Here is a 20,856-nt window from a genome sequence, read left to right as displayed (position 1 = left end):
TCACCTGTCAAAGCCAGACACCAGCAGACAACGACCACCACACACCCAAACAATGCGGGCCCCTCGGCCGCCTTCAGGTCCTGGACCTTTCTGTAGAGATACAGCACAGGAAACTCAGTCAAAAACCCCTCCAAATGGATAAAAGGGACACTTTCAGCCCAAAGGTGCTCACCTATAGGGATGCAGAGCAGCTCCAGGGCTCATAGACCCCGAGCCTTTCCCCCAGCCCCTACATGCTTACTTGCAGGGGTATAGGGCTGCTCATGGGCATGTAGACCTTGAGATTCCCCCGACCCCCAGACCATGCATGTGCACCTGCAGGGTTGTTCAAAGGCTTATAAACTTTGAGTTTGTCCCTGTCCCAGCCCATGCACGCTCACCTGTAGGGGTACAGGGCTGCTCCGAGGTTCATAGACCCGTACATGCCCATCCTTGCATACGGTGGCCAGCTGCTGTCCATCTGGACTCCAGGCCAAGCTAAAGATCTGAGGACAGACAAGGGCATAAGAGGCGGCCTCACCTTTCATGGCTGGGCCTCTGCCTCTGCAGCTACCCTACCTGGTCCTGATGGCCCTGCAGCCTCAGCTGCTCAGCTCCAGCCTGAAGGTCCCAGATGCGAATGGTTAGGTCATAGGAAGTGGAAGCCAGTATGTCAGCAGCCAGGGGATGGAAGCGCAGAGAGTAGATCTTTTCCGTGTGGCCTGGAGAGAACCAGAAGGTGAAGGCTGAGTCAGTGCCTAGGAAGCCATTGCCCCACCTGGCTTTATCAGGGCCCTCTAACCTGTGAGCACAGTCTCAGGTGTGGTGAGAACATTCTTGAGGCCTCCAGGGGGCACCCGCCATAGTCGGATCCGGGCGTCCTCTCCAGCTGTGGAAAGAGGAGTGTATCTTCACTGCAGGGCTGCAGATACCTGGCTTCCCTGCCCACTCAGGGCTTGGAACCTTCTCTCAACCCTGGGCACCCAGACTCCTTACCCACAGCAAGACGATGTGGGTCAAAGGGGTCCCAGGCCAGATCCATTACAGCCGTCCCATTCTGCAGTGTGGGCAATGCTGTGTCAGGTAGGCGGCCTGGCTTCTGCAGCTGTGGGAGGAACCCCACCCCAAGGCACATCAGGACCAGGAAAGGGAGCCAGTTCCAGGAAAACAGGTGCCTGGGCCCCACCTTCTACAACAGAACCCCAGATACCCCCAGTGCTGGATGGCCCAAGCTCTCTGCCTTAGACAACTTGTGCTGAGCCCCAAGTGCCCACTGTGAGGCCCCAGAAAGTGAGGGAGGGCATAGCAGCGTGGAAGGTGGACGGAGCTCAGGCTTGTGGCTCAGGTGGCTTGGGTTTGAGTCCTGCTCCACTTACGAAGCTGTGTGACTAGGTCAGGTCACTACACCTCTCTAAACTTCTTCACTCCTCTGAAAAATGGGGATAGAACGGCACTTACCACACGAGACAGCTGGGCTGGTTAGAGGGTATGTGGGCGGGTGCCTGACACATGGTCTGTGCTCAGTGAGTCGGGGTAGACTCTTAGTGTCCTGTTCTTGCCCACTGCAGGGACCTGAAGGGTAACCCTGGTGGGGCAGGGCTCTTACCTCAAGCACAGCTACCTGGCCGCCACTGCTGAGCAGGGGCACAGCCACACGCAGCCGGTTCGCACAGACGCCATCACTTTCACCAGGTGTTGTGAGGTTGAGTCCCTTAAGGTTGGTGATATGGCTGTCTCGGTGGAGGACGGTGCCCTGAGCATGGCGGAATTTAGAACTGGGGCCTGGTGGGGGGTGGGGATACAATCACATGTGAGGACGCTGCACCTGTGCATCCTGTACCTCGTCTTGGCCACCTGCTGCCCTCATCACTGGAAGGAGCCTGATGTGGGCCCAGGTAGGCCTCTGTGGGCTTGGCATACACAACTTGTCCAATAAAGCTTGCCCACATTCCTCTACAGCCCGAAAAGCAGTGTCCTTGCAGCAGGAGCCTGGGTTAGTCTACGTAAGGTCTTTCCCCAGGGTTGGCAGACAGAGGATCAGGGCTAGGAGGGAGGGCAGACAGGGTTCTGCCCTGAGCAGCTTACCCAGCAGACTCTGAAGTGACCGCTGACTGGGGCTGGTACCAATGCCACTGGTGCTGGAGAGTGAAGGCCCCAGACTGGATGGTGTGGAGGGTGAGATCAGTGAGCTGGGAGGGGAAGAGAAGCCCTCCTGGAGAGAAGGACCTGGTCAGCCAACAGTCCCTGGGCGTACTAACCAAGTAGAAAGGGGACAGCTGGCCAATTCTTGGGCCATTGCTCCAGGCTCCTCTGGGCTTCGGGACAATGGGCTGAGCCTGAGCCTGCTGAAGCATGAGTCAGGTGACAATCGAAAGAAGAGTGAGCCTTAGTTAGGCCAAGGGGACAGAGGTGGCTACTCTTGCCTCCCAGTTTGTGGGGGACTGTGTCAGGAGTTACAGCTGCCAGCAGTTCAAGAACAACCCTGCTGCTTTTCTGTTTGTTTGCTTGTTTGTTTTTCCAAGACAGGCTTTCTCTGTGTAGTCCTGGCTGTCCTAGAACTCACTCTGTAGTAGAGGCTGGCCTCGAACCCTGAGATCCACCTGCCTCTGCTTCCCCATTGCTTGGATTAAAGGTGTGCGCCACCACTGCCCAGCCAGCCCTGTTTCTTTAACACCTGCTCTGCTTAGAATACAATGCCAAATTCTTTACTGTGCTGCAACATTCCTCCATCTGTTATGTCTGACAGCTAAAGATCAGAAAGCCTATGTGGCAGGTGAACAGAACCACTTCCCTACTCTACTGTGGTGTCTTATTAGCTGTAGGGGAGGTGACTTGGTACTTACACTTGGGTCTGTGTCAGCTCTGGGCATCTCTTCAGGCTGGGCCATGTCTGGGGGTGGTTCCATAGTGGGCACCAGGGAAGAAATAAAGCTGGGGTGTGGCCGGTAGGCTGGGTTGAGGCTGACCTTCTGTACCTGTGGGTAGGCAGGCCACTGAGGGAGGCACATGCTGCCAGGTGTGAAGGAGATCCTTGGAGGGGTGGACATGAGGTTGAGAACCAAATGTGAGCTCCAGGGACTGCTGGGACCAGGGCATAAGAGGAAGAATATGAGCCAGGCTTGGCCCTACCTGCTGGTTGTCCCCAGCCCACCAGGCGTGGGCATCAGAAGCAGGCACAGACCCGGCTGTGTCAGGAAACAGGTCCTCATGGAACTCCACAGCCTAGTGAGGGACAGGTAGTCAGTTAGTGAGGCCCAAATCTCTAGGTCCCCAATCCCTTGACCAGGTCCCTCTCACTTTTCGGGGCACGTGGTGGCTGATGGGTATGATGGCTGTGTCACTCAGCTGCAGGACCTGGAGCACCTCACAACTCATGACAGCCAGTGCTCGCCGGGGGACAAGGGCTGCCCCTCGCAGTACACTCTCCAGAATGCACTGGGTCACTGCCAAGGACACCAAAGGGGACAGTCAGCGAGGGAAGGAAACCAGCGGGGGGTGGGGGACGACGGGGACTCACCTGGACTCAGCGCAGGCTGCTGCAGGGTCACCTCGTAGCAGTACAGCTGATTCTCACCCTGAAACACACCCACAGCCTGAGTTCCATCTGACACAGGCTGTAGACCTGCAGTGACCACCTAAAGCCTGGATGGTGCCGAGCTGCACCTTCAACGGCTTTTCCTCACTTGCTCATTACATTGTGGGGTGAGCGCCAAGGATATACACCAGCATTTATGGCATGCCAACACTGTGCTCTTGTCCTCCTGAGGACCATCTAGAGGTCATATCACCTTGGCTGCCTAGGTGAGGCTGGCACAGGACTGGCCACACTGTTTTCCATTGCTCTTTCAGGAGGCAGAAGGAAGAAACCAGCACAGAGCCGAGGACAGTGGGTGGGGCGATCCAGCTTTCAGCTCACCTTTCCTGCCAGGACCAATAGCCCGGAGTCTGGATCCAGCAGGGGTATCAGAGACCTGGGGAGAGAGGGCCAATGGCCAGTAAGTGATGGCAGGAAGGCTGCAAACCTGTGACATCAGGTCAGGGACCTAGAAGGTACCAGTAACTTGGTCCTTTTGGCTACATCTGGCTGCCCCCAGACTCCTCAGCCTCTTCTCCTGGTACTACCCATGTGCTAAGAGCTCTCACCCACACATCCAGCTGTTTTGCTTCCCTGCAGTGCTTACACTGGCCCTGGGCATTGAGAACTCAGGCCTGACCTCTACCCCAGGCACTCAGGAGAAACTAATTCGTATATAATGTCTTGTAATGCTTCAGCCAGCCTATGAGACCAGCACAGTCAAGGATATTAAGAGGGTAGATGCTCCAACCAGGGACGTTCCAACCTCCAGTGCAACCTAGGCAGTGGGGGGCCCTCTCTAACCACTCCAGGGATAGGGTGGTACCATCTACCCCATCACCCTACATCTTAGAGGCTCAGATGGCCCTCCATGCAGACTCCAACTCCCTGTGCCCAGCTGAGCCAGGCAATGGGGAGAAGGGCCCCTGAAGCTGCTGGGCTTCCCTGGAATCCCCGAAGCTACAGCCCAGGCCAGTAGGAAGGACATTTCTGGGGTGAGGTCATGGTGGGAAGGAGTGGTATCTGGAAATACAGAGGGTTGGAGTAGGCTGGGAGCCCCGGACACTATGATGGCCTCAGCCCAGGGCCAACTTTTTCACTGGCCAAGAACTCCTGCCTCCCTCTCTGGGCCCTGGAGGTCCTTCACATGAAGGTCCCAGGCCCAAGAGCACCACCTTGCAGTGGCCTCGTATTAGGGGAGAAGCATCCAGGAGAAGAGGAAAACTTGGAGACTTCTTTTTGGTTTGTTTGCTTTTTTAAAAAAAAATTCTTGAGACAGGGTTTCTCTGTGTAGCAGCCCTGGCTGTCCTGGAACTCACTCTGTAGACCAGGCTGGCCTCAAACTCAGAGATGCTCCTGCCTCTGCTTCCCAAGTGCTGGGATTAAAGGCGTGCGCCACCACCGCCTGACTGTGAGAGTCTACCACTTGGTCTTGTCTCTGACACACTCCCAAGCCGAGTCCCATCCCTGCTGTGGTCCCCCTGTGTCAGCTGTCCAGTCCCCTCCTCCCTGCCTACTAGTGTTCTTCCAGGAGCCACAGAGTGGGTGAGAGCTGGGTGGGGCCCCCGAGTGTCTCCACACTTTCTTGGAGGGCCCTGAGTTGGTAACCTGTGAGTAACACAGGCTCTAATTACCTCAGGATGGCAGGGTGAGCTGGCCTCACTGATGCCCTTCTCCACTCAGCCTGACCCGTCTACCACAGCGGAAGGCAAGTAAGGGATGCGGTGGTATGTAGCTTAGGGTCACCCTTCAAGACTGGGGTTGACATTAGAGCCCTTGCACCTTCCATGTGGCTTTACCCATTCATTTATTTATAATCATTTTTTCATTCCCTTGATGAACCAATCCATGCTTGGCCTGCTGGTAGGAATTAAGGAGGGTGCTACGGGCCCCATACTAATCCTCAAGTCACATAGCTACCTGGTGCACAAGGCAGATACAGTCTCATAATCTAACACATGAAAGAAGGGTTCTCTGAGGTTGTGTAGTAGTAGACAGGAAGGACTAGTTGGTCTTGGCTGGGCCACTGGGGAGGGGGTGTTTCTTCAATTCCAGTGTCGGGGAGAAGTCAAACATCACAGGGGATAGGGTTCCAGACAAGGAGAACGTTATGTGCAAAGGGCTGGTAGCAGGTATTGGATTAAGGCCTTTGGAGGGATAGCCAAGGCTGTATGTGGTGTCCTGGGCAGTGCGGGGGGGGGGGGGGGGGGGGGGGGGGATGGCTGAGACTCAAGTAGGCAGAGCCAGATGAAACAGGGCTTGGTGAATCAGATCTCTAGTAGGTGCCAAACAATTAGAAGATGGTGATTACTTTCTGTTTGTTTTGTGAAACTGGGGACAGAACTCAGGGCCTTATACATGCTAGGCACATTGTTCTACCATGCCCAGCAGTGTGGTGTGCTTCAGACAGAGTAGGGTGGGAGCGGGCTGGTACCGAGATGGCTCACACAGACTACTAAGAAAGGAAAGGTTGCTGGGCGGTGGTGGTGCACGCCTTTAATCCCAGCACTCGGGAGGCAGAGCCAGGCGGATCTCTGTGAGTTCGAGGCCAGCCTGGTCTTCAAAGCGAGTTCCAGGAAAGGCGCAAAGCTACACAGAGAAACCCTGTCTCGAAAAATCAAAAAAAAAAAAAAAAAAAAGAAAGGAAAGGTTGGGAAAATTGGGAACCAAAGGAACATAGGACTGGAGCAGAGTGGGGAGCAATGACCTGGGGGTGGGGGGAGGGTCTCTATGACCTCTGCTGTACTGCACAGGAAAGAACAGAAGAAGAACCCTGTGAATCCCGCTGGGGCACTGATACTTTACCAGCTCTCCAAAACTACTTCCTGAAGAAGGCTGGCTGGGCCTCCCCTCATCCTGCCCCTTCAGCTCCTGCCCACTGACTCAGGTGTTGGGTGGCAGGAGCAGGAAGTCACAGAGGGCAGGGCTGGCTCCTCTGACAGGTCAGGCCAGTCAGTCCTCCTTGCCTCAGGCACAGCCATCTGGGCATCTCTGCTTGCTAGGCAGGAGCATCCTGCTGCCCACTGCTCAGGATGGGCAGGGAAATGGGGTCAGAGCACCCAGAACTAACAGCCAACAGCTGGCACAGGCCTGACTCCAGGCCTTGTGAAGAAAGCCAAGTTGTATCTGGGTCTGGAATGCAGAAGGCATACCTTGACTTGACAGAAGGCCAAATGGGGAGGGGAAGATCGCCAGTACCTTCCCTGCTGCTGTGGGCTCTAGGCTTACCACCTTGAAGGGCTCTCACCCTGACATCAGTCCAGAGTGTACCCCAAATCTAAAGTCAGAGAGGGTCCAAGGCCTGGACTATCCCTAACCAGAAGACAGGAAAATGGAGTTACTCACTGGATGGTGAGAGGTGGCTTTGGTCTGATAAAGCCCTAAGCTCTGCCAAGTGCCCTCTGAAAGGACAGGGCTGGGCTTGCTGCAGAAAAGCAGCTCTGAACTCCTCTGGTATGCCCTCCATCCATGACCCCAGACAGCGTGGCAATGCCCCTTATCAAAAGCAGTCCAGGTCCCATGGATCTGTCACTGCCACCCAGGCTGGGTCAAAAGTATCCCACACTGTCTTCCTTTGTCGGGGGCTCTGAGGGGTGGGATCCGGGAGCAACAATGACAGGTTATACAAGTTGGGGTACACTGGAGGGTGCCTGAGTTCCGGGAGGATGGGGCCTCAAGAGGGTCGTCCATGGTTCATGGGGAGAGGCTTGGGGACAGTTTGACTAGAAGTTACATAGCACTTTTGTGTTCCTGCTGGTATTGAATCTAGGGCCTTATTTATCCTAAGTGCTTTACTACTGAGATATACCCCCAGACTTCTATTTTGAGAAAGGTCTTGTAGAGTTATTCAGGCTGGCCTTGAATTTGTGATCCTCCTACCTCAGTCTTCAGAGAGCTGAATGACAGAACTGACTCCAAACACTCGGTGATCAAGCAGCCTGTGTACAGAGCATTTGGGCCTAGGGTAATTGGTGAACCCAAGCCCTGGCCAGAGGGGACAGTGTCACTCAGCCTCAGAAGACTTCTTGTTCAAGACAGGCTAGGACACCCCATCCTAATGTGAAACCACCTGATTTTTCAATTCTGGCAATGGTTTCAAAGTTTCAAACCTGCCACAGACGAAATCAAACAGCTGGAGTCAGTTCTGTACAAGAGTGGGGTGTGTGTGTGTGTGTGTGTGTGTGTGTGTGTGTGTGTGCTGATGCTCTGCACTTACAGTACAAGCACCCTGCTTAGCTCCTGATAACTAGACCCAGACCACCTTCATTTCTGGTGATGAGTCCTACAGAGGCCAGACAAGTCTCCAGCTAGTGTGACTCAGCCAAAGGCCTTGGCTACAGGCCAGGCACAAAGGGGGTACAGCGGTGAAATCTGGGAGCTGAGCTGGGTCCCCAAAGGCTCCGAGGCATGATTTTAACCACAAACCATGGCGGGGGAAGGGAGGGGAATGTTCATTTTCCTGGAATCCTACAAGGCAGGGGATTTTTCTGAACTAGCCCCTGGCACCGCCCCTCCCACCCAATCAAGGGCCACTGTCAACAAACACTTAGGTCCCTCCTACCGTTGATGAAGTCCCCAACCCCACCTCCTATCCCAAACATGTTGTGGTCTTGAAGCTTAGCTTCCAGTAACTGGAGGGGTTTGAGCAGACGTCTGTTTCTAGGTCTCAGTCTTTCATTTAAAACCTGGAAGGTGATCAGGGATGCTGTCATGAACACAAGGACCCCAAATCCAGCATAAGAGATTTTATGTAAGAGGCTCTTGGAAACACTTCGTGTGGCCTTTCTAGCTTTTGAAATTGGGATTAGCTACCAACAATAGTACATTGAGAGATTATACCTAAAAATCCAGATTTGTATGAAAAATCCTACGCTTTGGCAGACTGGGCTGGTCATGGGGACTAAGCCCTCACCCCAGCTGCCCTTACTATCCTAGCCTCTGCTTCTCCAGATCTTCCTTGACCCAAATGGTCACCCTTTGAAAATTTATGTCGCTATTTGTTTTTCAATTGAAATGCAGGAATCTGTCTAATGTCACACAGCAAACTAAGGATTGACTTAAACCAGCCTAATAAAAATCTCTCCTCGCTGGGGTTCAGAGGTGTCTAGGTACAGACTAGGCCTGCTCAGAGCAATGACCCGCTCAACGGAGGTGTGTGTGTGTGTGTGTATGTGTGTGTGTGTGTGTGTGTGTGTGTGTGTGTGTGTGTGTGTGTGTGTGTGTGGTGTGTGTAGGCTCGGCCAAACCCCGCCTCGGCCAATGGGGAGGAGCCCCGCCCTCAGCAGAGATGGTCCCACCCCCCACATCTTAAGGAAAGATCAGCCTCCTACGAGCCAACTTCGGAGCCGGAGCCCGGGCTGGGAGACGCGGACGCCGCAGCCTCCGGACCCCGGACCCCTCGGGACCGGCCGGAGGCGAAGGACCGAGGCCCCACTGAGGCGGTGGGCCGCACCGCCCGGCTCCCTCGGCCGCCGCCTCCCGGTGAGTGTCTAGGGACGAGGGCGGGGGCGCCAGGCAGGGCTGATCACACTCGCCCTGCACACCAGCACACGCATTCTCCAGTGGGACTGCGACTGGGGGAGCGAAGGGCGATTACCTGGGCAGGCACGGCCGGTTGGTTGTCCCCCGCCCTCCGAGTGGGCCCGGGGGCCTCCCCTGACCCCCGGGAGAGCCAGGGTATGCAGGGTGTGCATTTGTACATAGCTCACCTACCCGTGAGGCTCTGAGTAGACAAAATAAACACCCCCCTCCCTTGCTTCCTCCTCCCACGGCTGGGCCCTCTGGCGTGACCAGTTTTATGAATCAAACCTCTTTTAGGGGATGGCCTGGCCGTAGTCTGGTTACTTTTCCCTCATGAGGTCAGACAGACTGGTGCCCTTGTGCAGACTGGTCCCCTGGGGTCCTCTAGGCCTTGTCACACATGGGGCCCACAAATATTCTGGCAGCCCTAGAGAGGGATGGGGGTGGGAGACTGAGAGGTGTGCCCCCAGGTGAGGGATGGACTTTGACCAGAACCTTTAGTGCTGCCCTATCAGTATCTCATCTCCCCCAGTGAAGGGGCCTGGCTTGGGCTGCAATGGCCTATAGCCAGTCTAGTTCTTTGTGTCCCTAGGCTCGAAGCTCTGGGGCCAGAAGACTGCTGAGGTTCCCTGTGGCCACTGGCAGGCCAGCTGATTGGTGCCAACCACACTACCTCACCCCCAATTAGTTAACGATTACCACACTAGGGTTGCTGACCGCTTCCATTGGATCCCAGGAGTGGAGCCTGCAGGGTAGAAGAAACCTAAGGGTCTAGAAATCCCCTTGCTTGCTTTATGAATTAATGGTAGGTGAGAGGAAGAGGCACCAAGAGAGCCTTCTTCCCTGTCTGGGCCGAGAGCCCTTAGGGAAGAGGACTGGCCAAAATGTAAAAGGTCCCTTCCCCTAGGCTGGATTTGGGGTGCTAGGAAGGCAGAAATGTGGGTGGGCTGGAGCCTTGTCAGGGGCTCCATTGGTATGGGCAGTGAAGGCCAGTATGGACCCAGCTGTTCGCATAGCTAGCCCCTTAGAGCTGGGGCAGGCAGGTGGGGGATGGGAGGACAGTCTCTAGAGTTTACTGTCCTCTCCCAGGGGAATCAGCCCCTGAGGAACTTCTGTAAACAGTGTGTCAGAAGCAGGAAGAGGGCTCTGGTAATGAGCAGCCCAGCTGGACTCCCTCCAGACCATTATCTAGCATCTCCCATCCAGAGAGGAAAGGACCTAGGAGTACACGCGCCAGCCCGGGGAGGGGGCGAGCACTGGATGTCCTCACCTCCCCAAGCTTTGGAGTTGCACATCGGAACAGCCACCTGAGATCTGTGGGTGCAGAGTCAGAGGGTATGGGGTGGAGGGCTGGTGTCCCAGGCGTTTGGATGCCACCCTCCGGAAGTGGCAGAAGAGAAGGTGAGCACAGGAGCCCCCCAAGACACGGCCAAGACTTATGCTTTCCTGGGCCAGTCCCCTCTGGCAGATACCCCCGTTCTCACTTCCATCCTAGATATCCCCAGCCCTGGGTTAGGTAGTCCTAGAGAAGAGCCAGGGTTTTTGTGGCTCCTGAGTGAGCCCTCATGGTGCTACCCAGCTTCTAAGAACAGGACAGTGGGGCTCCAGCTGGCACCAGGAAGCAGTTCCCCCTCACCACCCCAGGCAGATCAGTTCTCTTGGGTAAGTGCCTAAAGTCATTCTTGACCATTGGCAGGTCCTAATCTTGTGTGAAGGGGATCAGCCATCCCTCTCAGAGCTCCCCTTCAGCACCCCTCAGAGTCCCTCCCAGAGCTGTGGAGCCCAAGGCCCTTGCGTTGCCAAGAAAACCAGCTCCCCTCACTGCTGTGGAATTTCTGTGTGTTCTTGGAGAAGGAGGGAGAGGTGTGTGTGAACACACGCACTCCGGCACACAGGAGTGTGGCCCAGAGGGTGTGTGTCTGTGCACGTGACTGCAGCAGGGCCTGTAGGGGTGCTTTGGTGTCTGGCGTTTGCTGGAGAGGACTGGACCTCCTTCCTTTTATCAGTTTCCACATTCCAGAGTCAGCCGGGGCTGCTTTCCCCAAGCCCTCAGCCTGCTGTCGGCCACAGGCCTCCCCCGCTTTTCCTCATTCCAGTCTCCCTGGGTGTGAGGAGTCTCCAGGCCACCTCGGTTTAGGGGGATGGGGGAGGCAAGAGGCCAGTTCTTCTTCAAGGTTGGGGACAATCCCCCCCCCCCCCCCCACACACACACGCGCCAACTCCTCCTGGGGAATGAAATAAGGCTCTGGCATTCCTGGAGGCTGCCTGAGAGATTTCATTAAGGAGGGAGCTGGCTTGCACTGAGCGAGCTGGGGTAGGTTGGGAACCTTGTTGGCCCTCAGCCACAGCCACTGGTCACTAGTGACAACAACTGCGGGGGTAGAACTGTGGTTCAGTGACCAGTTCGTAGACCCCAGAAGAGGCCTCTTGTACCGTACAATGGCTGAAGGGTTCAGCTAAGATTGCTGAGTGACTTGTAGAACAATGGGCATGGTGAACTTGAGTAGGAGAAGACCCCTTCTGAGGTCACTCCCTTCCCATCTCCCCGAGACTCCTGTGCTTCGGAGGCTTGGGGTGGATGGCCTTCTGCAGTGACTAAGGTGTTTTGGTAGGTTCGGGGTTAATTGCAGGGTTACAGGGTTACAGCTTATTCAGTGGTGCCAAGCCCTGGGCAGGGACAGGGCAGTAGGAGGCTGAGCCTCAGTGGCATCACACCTGCCGCGTGCTGACAGTGGCATCCTACTAGCCCACTTCTGGTTGGGCCACAGCCACCACACAGCTCCTGGGGCCACAGGTGTTCTTGCTCTACAGGTGGCCCGGCTCCGAAGACGGCACACCTGCCACCCAAGGGTTCACTCGAGCCAGAGACTGATCTGAGTCACTGATTTATCTGCCCTGGCTGACAGGTCTGGCAGCAGCCAGGTCACCCACAGGGCCACTTAAGACATCCACCTTAAGACACCTGGGTGGGTGGGGACAGGCCACCCTGGCCACAAATATTCCAAGGCCCAGAATCCTTTCCTGGACAGACACAGCAGTTAAGCTGATGTCCTCACTGTCCTGTTTACAGTTTCTCTAGCTGTGCAGACGACCCACCAGAGGACTTTCCTCGGAATAGAGCTGCTTGGCTCTCCCGAACAGGAACACTCATTTAACTGACTTTTTAAAAGGATGAACACAGCCCAGAGAGTTGAGGTCTTAAGGGAGCTTCCTAGGTAATCCTAACCTGTGGCTCAAATGCAAAAGCCCTTTGAGTTATAAGCAGAGATGGAAGCCAACAGAGAGCAGGGAGTCGGGGTGAGGTCACAAAGCAGACTGAACAGAACTGGCTTGGGATCCCCTGACTTAATCGCCAGCCTGGGCTATGCCCCTCACCCCCGACGCCCCGCTTTCTGTGCAAGAACTTATGATAGAGACCCTTGACCCATCTTCTCTGTTACGCTAGGACTGCTGTGTTCTAGAGACAGGGAGACAGGATGGACCCAACCAGGGCCTAGAACTGCCTCGGACACGTCAGCGAAACTGGAGCCAGCCATTCTGGCCGCCGGCACAGTCCCGCCTGCGGGAGGAGGTTGGGGGGTGTTGGCAGCCTCCTGGGGCTGGGCTGCTGCCAGGCCTGGCGAGCAGAGTAGAGCCCATTCAGGCCAGCACCAGGAGGCAGAGGCTGGAGCCCAGAGCCGAGAGTCAGACCTGCAGAGCTTATCTGTGCCCACCCTGAAGAAGTGTGCAAAGAGGGGGAATCTGTCTGAATTGTCTCCACCCCGCTGGGCACATGGCCTGCCTTAGCCTCAGGGAGATGCACCAGCTCCAGGGCTGATGTGCTCACCAAATGCCTGGGTTCCACCCCACCCACTCTCCCGTCCCTGCCTGACCTCAGGCATGTGTATGGGTGGGTGCCTACAGTGTGTCACACACTTGGGTGTGGAGGGCATTCTGGGCCCTTGAGAGCTAGATGACCAATGCCCTTAGTTGTCCTTACTCACAGAGCCCCTCCTGGAGGTCACATGCTTCAGGAGGTTAGGCCAGAGGACAGCTTACCCCTACATTCCTTTACAGAACGAAAGACCCCCACCCCCACTTTCCTATTGCTTTGAGAGTGGAGGGATACCTGGTCATGTGGCCCTGACCTGGGCCCAGGGGTCTCTAATTAGCATGAAGGTGATACAGTGGGTCCTGCTAATGAGGAAACAGGACTCCTGGAGTACAGGTAGCTACCCTTAGTGGCTAATAATGTTTACTGGCCATTTGGCAAGTGCTTTGGGAAGCAGGTGCTGTGAGCAGCTCCAGTGGATGCTAAGGTGGGATTTGTGGTCTGGCTCCTAAACACTTCATCCTGGCTCCTAGAGGCTTGAGAACCAGGCCTTCCTGCCTCTGTCTACCAGGCTATGGTAGAATCAGGCCAATGTAGGTGAGGAATCCAGGAGGAGGAGGAGGAGGAGGAGGCGGCCGCCTGACCCTTCATCACTGTTGCCCTTCTGACCCCGGGGCTGCTCTAGAATTCTTCCCGTAACTTTTAGCTCCACAAGGATCAGATATCAAACAAAGGCAGTGTCCTGTCAGAGCCACCATAATCAGCTGAAAACACAGGGCAGTAGCAACTCTAGTAAGCCACCCATCCCCACATGTACATACACCAGGCGCTAGGACCCAGATCCAGACCAGCTGAATGTCTTCAGAACTTATTAAAAGAACTCTCTGTTGAGGCTGGAGAGATGGCTTAGTAGTAGAGAGCACAGGCTCCTCTTCCAGGGGGCCCTGATTTGATTCCCAGCACCCACAAGGGGACTCCCAACCACCTGTAACTCCAGCCTCTTCTGGCCTCCTTAGGTACCGCACATACATACATCCAGGCAAAACAACCTTACACACTAAAAAAAGAAAAGAACTCCCTGTTTAACATCAAGAGCCAGGCGTGGTGGCGCATGCCTTTATAATCCCAGGACTCAGGAGGCAGAGGCAGGAGATTCTCTATGAGTTTGAGGACTGCCTGGTCTACAGAGTTCCAGGACAGCCAGGGCTGTTACACAAAGAAACCCTGTCTCAAAAAGCCAAAAAAAAAAAAAAAAAAAAAAAAAAAAAAAATCAACATCCAAAAAAGGAAGCCCACAGGGCTGCCTGTAACAGCTCTGTAGGTGAAAGATGGAACTCAATCAGGAAGGGACTCAGGCTGGGTGTGGTAGCGCACATCTTTACTCCCAGTAGGTGGAAGGTAGAGGCAGGAGGATCTCTGTGAGTTCAAGGCCAGCCTGGTCTACATAGTGAGTTCTAGGACAGCCAGGGCTACATAGTAAGTTGCCTTGAAAAACCAACCAACTAACCAACCAACCAAACAATAAATAAGTAAGAAAAGGACTCAGGAATGTTTGCAGCAGAATTGGGCCTGAAGTCAGGCCTGTCTCCTGCCTCTCTAAACTGTTTCACCCTTTTCCCAGCATGCTCAGCTTTTGCCCTATCCAGATTCCCTTCAAGGACTGCCCACACTGTTCTCTCCAGCCAACAGACTGTAGCTTGCAAACTGGAAATTTCCAAAGCTCTAGCACCATCTTCTGCCTCAGTCTCCCCTTGCTGGGAGGGGTGGAGTCAGGGGTCAGACAAAGAAACTTAGCATGATTCTTGGAGGAATGGGAATTGGATTACCTGTATAGTCTTCTTGGCACAGGACCTGGTCCCTCCTGATTTAACTCCGTTCCCTCGCCTACCAACTTGTATGGGCATTGCCCAGCTTACACCCTGCTGGCCAAGTGGCCATCCTATGATCAGAACTCATGCATACCCTCTACCCTTCTTCCCCTTCAGCTGCTGCTAGTGCGGAGTAAGGGCATCTCCCTCACACGCATTCAGCCCACCCCAGCACCGCAGCCAGGATAGACGGAAGAAAGTAAGGTGCTAAGTAGCCAGCTGCCAACCGAGGCCTCACAGCTGGACAACTGAACATAGGACCGCCTGTCTGGACCCAAAGGGAGACGAAGCAACAGAGTGGCCAGGCTAGCCATGTGTAGGGTCTCTTCCTGCCTGATCTTGGCCTGGCCCCACTGAGAAGGGTGATTGAGGAGAAGGCCCCTCGCACCCTACATGGATGCAAGGTGTGGATGGAGGTCATATGAAGTCCATATCTGGAAGCCGGGCCAAACCAGCCATCCTCCAAGTTGAGGGTGGAACAGATCCTGTGGGGTAAGGGGGCTAGGGGTGCAGCTGACAGCATTTTAGGTCATTAAATGCAGAGCCCCATGGTGCTGGTAGGATCCTGAGGCCCTTATGGTTGTGGTACTTGTCTCAGTTAATTCTCAGTGTGAGCCCTACCTAAATGCTCCCAACATTGACGGCAGACAGGGGCCTGTGGGCCTAACCAGGGCAGCAAGGCTCTTTCTTTCACTTAGAGCTAGCACAAAGCCCCGGGCATCTAACTCCCCTGCCCTGGGACCCAGTCTGTCTTCTTCCCTTTCACATACAAGGGGCCCTTGTGCTTTGGAAAAGGGGAACCCACAGATGGGGTAGTGGTGAAGGCAGGCAGGCTGGGTGGGGGTCCTGTTACCTGCTGTGGCCACACGTGGGGAAAGGGAGGCCCCAGCTGTAGCACAAAAGGCCGTTGTGTGAGCAGCAGGTGCCTGGAATGGAAGGGGTTGTCAGCCATTAAGCAGGACTGCCTGCCTGGGGACATCCTGGCATCTCTTGCAAGGTTCAGGGCTCTGGGACACCCAGGGTGGGGACTGCCTGGGTGTGGCCCTCAGGCTCTCCTAGGAGCCTGAGTGAAATGAGCAAGCTGTTGACCTCTCTCATCCCAGGATAAGAGTAGAAGCCCCACCTTTGATGGGCTAAGACACGGAGCTCTGGAGGGAATGGACCCTGCCCCAGGGGCAGACACTGTCACACTAGCTATATTCAAGCCCTGGGCTCCAGCTCAGACTCACTGGTACCTCCAAGAGCCCCTTCCCCTCTGTGACTCTGGGGTGACAAAAGAAGCTTCCATCTAAATTGGCCACTGAGGGGACCGAGGCAGCAGTGTGCTGAGCAAGTACTGGCATGTGGGAAGGATGGGCCACTGTCACTTCTGGGGGGACAGTGCTGTTCTTCATTCTAAGGGTCTGGCCCAGAGCAGAGTCCCCAAGAACTATCTGAAGAGTTAGCCTGATGTACTTGTCTAGCCTGGCATTGTCATGGGTCACGATGTCACACCGTCCCTCACCTGGACCACGGGTTCCTCATCTCCAGTCCATGCTTTGATGACAGGGGCTGAAAAGGAGTTTCAATTCATCTAGCCACCCCTCTCCCCTAGACAAGGACACCTGCCAAGCAAGGGCTGCCAGCCAGCCTCTACCCCTCCTCTAGGAACCTCATCACTGGCCACATCCTGGCGGCCCACAGCCCCCATCCTGGGCAGGTCTGACAGCACAAGTGGAAAAACACGGATCCCATAGTTTCCATGTGAAGTTTTCCTGCTGCGGTCTCTCCTCACTCGGAGAAGGGAGGGACACAAGAGTGTTTTGCAGCGGCCAGCGGCCCCAACAGCCAGCTTCTCTGCTTACGCGCCCGGGCTGACTGCCATCCTGTCTCTCCAGCCTCTACAGGGCGGGGCTTCAGGACCCACAATTCTCCTCCTTCCCTGTCCATGCAGCCAGCTAGAGGGACTGGTCTCAGCTGGGGCAAGAAGGCCTGGGTTCAGAAAGCCGTTGGTTCTAGTACTAGCTAGCCAGCCTCTCCATGTATCAGCTTTTTGGATGCTCATTCATGACAACCAACACCATAATGATAGGATCACATAGAGAAGGATGACAGAGATGGGCCAGAAACTGGCCAGGGGCACTGGGGACCTGACTCACAAGTTCTGGGATCTGCTGCATCTGAGGGTGGGGAGTGGAGAATTCCCCTCTGGCTTTCCTCATGTAGCGGCCCTTGGCCCTGACTCATAAATGCTTTGCTCTTAGGAACGGAAGATGCACTCCAGGAGCTGTCTGCCATCGCTCCTGCTGTTGTCCCTGCTGCTCCTGGAGTCTGGAGTCCAGGGCTGCCCGCCAGGCTGTCAGTGCAACCAGCCACAGACAGTGTTCTGTACGGCCCGCCAGGGAACCACGGTGCCCCGAGACGTACCCCCTGACACAGTGGGCCTGTACATCTTTGAGAACGGCATCACCACGCTTGATGTGGGCAGTTTTGCTGGCCTGCCAGGCCTGCAGCTCCTGGATTTGTCTCAGAACCAGATCACTAGCCTGCCTGGTGGCATCTTCCAGCCACTTGTTAACCTCAGTAACCTGGACCTGACTGCCAACAAACTGCAGGAGATCTCCAATGAGACCTTCCGAGGCCTGCGACGCCTCGAGCGCCTCTACCTGGGCAAGAACCGCATTCGCCACATCCAGCCTGGTGCCTTTGACGCCCTTGACCACCTCCTGGAGCTCAAGTTGCAGGACAATGAGCTCCGGGTGCTGCCTCCATTGCACCTGCCCCGTCTACTGCTGCTTGACCTCAGTTACAACAACATCCCAGCCCTGGAATCCGGGGTGCTGGATACCGCCAACGTGGAGGCGTTGAGGTTGGCTGGCCTGGGGCTGCGGCAGCTGGATGAGGGGCTTTTCGGCCGCCTGCGCAACCTCCATGACCTGGATGTTTCTGACAACCAGTTGGAGCACATGCCGTCTGTGATCCAAGGCCTGCGTGGCCTGACTCGCCTTCGACTGGCTGGCAATACCCGCATTGCCCACTTACGGCCCGAGGACCTGGCTGGCCTGACCGCCCTGCAGGAGTTGGATGTGAGCAACCTGAGCCTACAGGTCCTGCCCAGTGACCTCTCAAATCTCTTTCCCCGCCTGCGCCTCCTAGCAGCTGCCCGAAACCCCTTCAACTGCTTGTGCCCCTTGAGCTGGTTTGGGCCTTGGGTGCGTGAGAGCCATGTTGTGCTGGCCAGCCCTGAGGAGACACGCTGTCACTTCCCACCCAAGAATGCTGGCCGACTGCTCCTGGATCTGGATTATGCTGATTTTGGCTGCCCAGTCACCACTACCACAGCCACAGCCCCCACTGTAAGGCCTACTATCAGGGAGTCCACACCCTCACCTTCTAGCCGAGTTCCCACATGGCCCAGCCTCACAGAACCAACTACCCAGGCCTCCATCTCACCATCCACTGCCCCACCAACCATGAGGCCTGCTCCTCAGCCCCAGGACTGCCCAGCATCCACCTGCCTGAATGGTGGTACGTGCCGCGTGGGGGCGAGACACCACCGGGAGTGCCTGTGCCCCGAGGGCTTCATTGGTCTGTACTGTGAGAGTCCAGTGGGGCAAGGGATGAAGCCCAGCTCCACACCAGACACTCCAGGGCCCCCGAGGCCCCTGCCTCTCAGCATTGAGCCCGTGAGCCCCACCTCCGTGCGAGTGGGGCTGCAGCGCTACCTGCAGGGCGACACCGTACAGCTCCGGAGCCTCCGCCTCACCTACCGGAACCTGTCTGGCCCCGACAAGCGGCTGGTGACCTTACGGCTGCCTGCTTCACTTGCAGAGTACACAGTCACTCAGCTGCGGCCCAATGCCACCTATGCCATCTGTGTCACACCCTTGGGAGCCGGGCGGACACCTGAAGGGGAGGAGGCCTGTGGGGAGGCCAGCACGCCCCAGGCTGTCCGCTCCAATCATGCCCCAGTTACCCAGGCCCGCGAGGGCAATCTGCCACTCCTCATCGCACCTGCCCTGGCCGCTGTGCTTCTGGCTGTGCTGGCTGCTGCAGGGGCAGCCTACTGTGTGCGGCGGGGGAGGGCAACAGCTTCGGCCGAGGACAAAGGGCAGGTGGGACCAGGGACTGGGCCCCTGGAACTAGATGGGGTGAAAGCCCCCTTGGAGCCAAGCTCTAAGGCAACAGAGGGAGCTGGAGAGGTCCTGTCAGGTGGTCCTGAATGTGAGGTGCCCCTTATGGGCTACCCAGGGCCCAGCCTTCAGGGGGCCCTCCCTGCTAAGCACTACATCTAAGCCAGGAGAGAGAGCAGCCAGGAGGCCAGGCTTTCAGTCACCAGCCTCCTGCTGCCACACAGGCAAGTTCTCAATGCGCACCACAGGGCATCTGCATGATGGCGCTGTGGGACAGCAGCCAGTCCCTGACCCCTCTGGATCTCATTTGTGAGCTGCTGCAGCCCAGATGAAGTGTCATAGCCATCAGTGTGTCCAATACAGGCACCCATTGTCTTCTGCAGTGTGCGATCCTGGGGTGTGAGCCCTGCTGTGTGCTGGTAACATGGCTAGGCGTGCTGGGCTCCCCAAGCCATGCAGTCTGATGACCGGTGAAGGAAGCCCCCAGAAGTAGTGGGTGGGGAAGGCACTATGGCTGTGGCCTTGGCCCCAAAAGTGCAGGAACACTTGAAACTGGAAAGGAAGGTGCTCTGGGCACACATGGATTTGTTTTGTTCTTTTTTTTTTAAATGTATTTATAAAAGATCTTTTCCCGTTTATGCTGGGAAAGTGTTTTTCAAACTCAGTGACAAGGACTTTGGTTTTTGTAAGACTATTGATGATATGAAGGCCTTTTGTAAGAAAATAAAAAATAAAATGAATTGACTGTCTCTCTGGTTGGGTTTGGGGTACATGAGCTTTGTGTTCTGTGGACACCCATGGTCACTGGCCACAGGTCAGGCATGGGCTGAGAGCTTTCTCCATTAGAAAGCTCCAACCATGGGTCCTGACCCATTGGTAAGTACCTTCACCTGGGTGGGGCAGAAAATGGACTGGTTAGGGCAACTTACCCCAGCTAGTCCCAGTCCTGTGCCAGCAGGAGCCACAGTGCCTGTGTAGAAGGTTGGAAGGGGCTCATAGTAAACACTGGATACAGAGGGACTCCAAGGAAGGTCACATCCTCCTTGCGTGTTCTGAAGGGCAGTCTATCCCTGCCTTCAATAGAGAAGACAGCCTGGAGCTTCCTCATTCTAGGGCCTAATAATGGCTGATCCTAGGACAGGTGTGGCTTCCAGACCTTACCGTAGAATCCTAAGCAGGCCAAGCATGTATGGCCCTGGTCCTTCCTGCTGTCTACACTGCCTGGGACAAGCCCCGCTGTAGAGAAGGTGGGGGAAACATGGATCACCAAGGCAAGAAGTTTGATGGACAGAGGGGAGGCCAGAACAGAACATCAGCAGCAAGGACAGGGCCAAAAGACTCTCTGGCTTGCAGATGGTGCCAAATTTGGTGGCCCGGGGATGTGCCCAGCAATTCGGGAACCCCAAGGAAGAAATGTTTTCTAGGAAGACTACAGGCTGTGGGGGCAGCAGGACTACATTCAAGGACAGCTGGAGCCTGGACTGGGTGTGAGCAGCTCTAAAAACTGATGGCCACACGTCATATTTACCTTTACCCTTAGGACTGAGAGAGGAGCTGGGCCCCGGGGGAGCGGAAGGGCTCAGCAAAGGCAGAAGCAAGTCATTCACAGGTCTCAGTGCCAATCAATGTCTTCCTGTGGGTCATGGCCCCAGTACCAAGACTCACCCCTGGAGGGAAGGAGGAGGCCCAGCGAGGCCGGGGAGCAGGCCCTGTGGTTTGGGGTGTCGGTGCCAGCATCGAGTCAGCCTCAGCCACAAGAGGCTCTGGATTCAATTAGTGGCTGCTGAGGGCTCTGGCAGAGGGAGGAGGTGGACGGTGGGTCATGTGGGGCGGTAGGTGGGAGCAGTGGCCCTGGGTGGGGCCCCTTTCTACGGAGGCTGCGGCGGTGGCGGCCGCGGCGGCAGCCCAGGTGGATTTCCTGTAGGCCTGGGTTCTATTAGGACAGCAGGTGTGGCGAGGCCTGCCCCTCTCGGCAGCCCCATCAAAGGGGCC

The 20,856-nt window shown here is 55.9% G+C and overlaps 2 protein-coding genes across 2 annotated transcripts in view; one reads left to right on the top strand and one right to left on the bottom strand.

The window, feature by feature from the left end:
* Coro7 (coronin 7) overlaps positions 1–20,856 on the bottom strand; it is a 56,032-nt gene that overhangs the window by 4,762 nt on the left and 30,414 nt on the right. The window contains exons 10-21 of the mRNA XM_059270098.1: positions 3,896–3,950; positions 3,497–3,554; positions 3,277–3,422; positions 3,109–3,201; positions 2,823–2,954; positions 2,065–2,191; positions 1,586–1,761; positions 976–1,084; positions 782–868; positions 559–701; positions 381–485; positions 5–90 (exon numbers count right to left, since the gene is read on the bottom strand). Coding sequence (XP_059126081.1) covers positions 5–90; positions 381–485; positions 559–701; positions 782–868; positions 976–1,084; positions 1,586–1,761; positions 2,065–2,191; positions 2,823–2,954; positions 3,109–3,201; positions 3,277–3,422; positions 3,497–3,554; positions 3,896–3,950 — 1,317 coding nt within the window. The remainder of the gene's footprint in view (positions 1–4; positions 91–380; positions 486–558; positions 702–781; positions 869–975; positions 1,085–1,585; positions 1,762–2,064; positions 2,192–2,822; positions 2,955–3,108; positions 3,202–3,276; positions 3,423–3,496; positions 3,555–3,895; positions 3,951–20,856) is intronic.
* Vasn (vasorin) lies at positions 8,892–19,603 on the top strand. The gene is made up of 2 exons (XM_059270092.1): positions 8,892–9,034; positions 16,996–19,603. Exon 2 carries the CDS (start codon positions 17,005–17,007, stop codon positions 19,024–19,026), a length of 2,022 nt encoding a protein of 673 aa, XP_059126075.1. The 5' UTR covers positions 8,892–9,034; positions 16,996–17,004; the 3' UTR covers positions 19,027–19,603.

Source organism: Peromyscus eremicus, chromosome 8a (genome assembly GCF_949786415.1).
Source record: "Peromyscus eremicus chromosome 8a, PerEre_H2_v1, whole genome shotgun sequence".
NCBI lineage: Eukaryota > Metazoa > Chordata > Mammalia > Rodentia > Cricetidae > Peromyscus > Peromyscus eremicus.
Note: the sequence above shows the minus strand (reverse complement) of the source record. Positions and strands in the feature narration are given on the sequence as shown.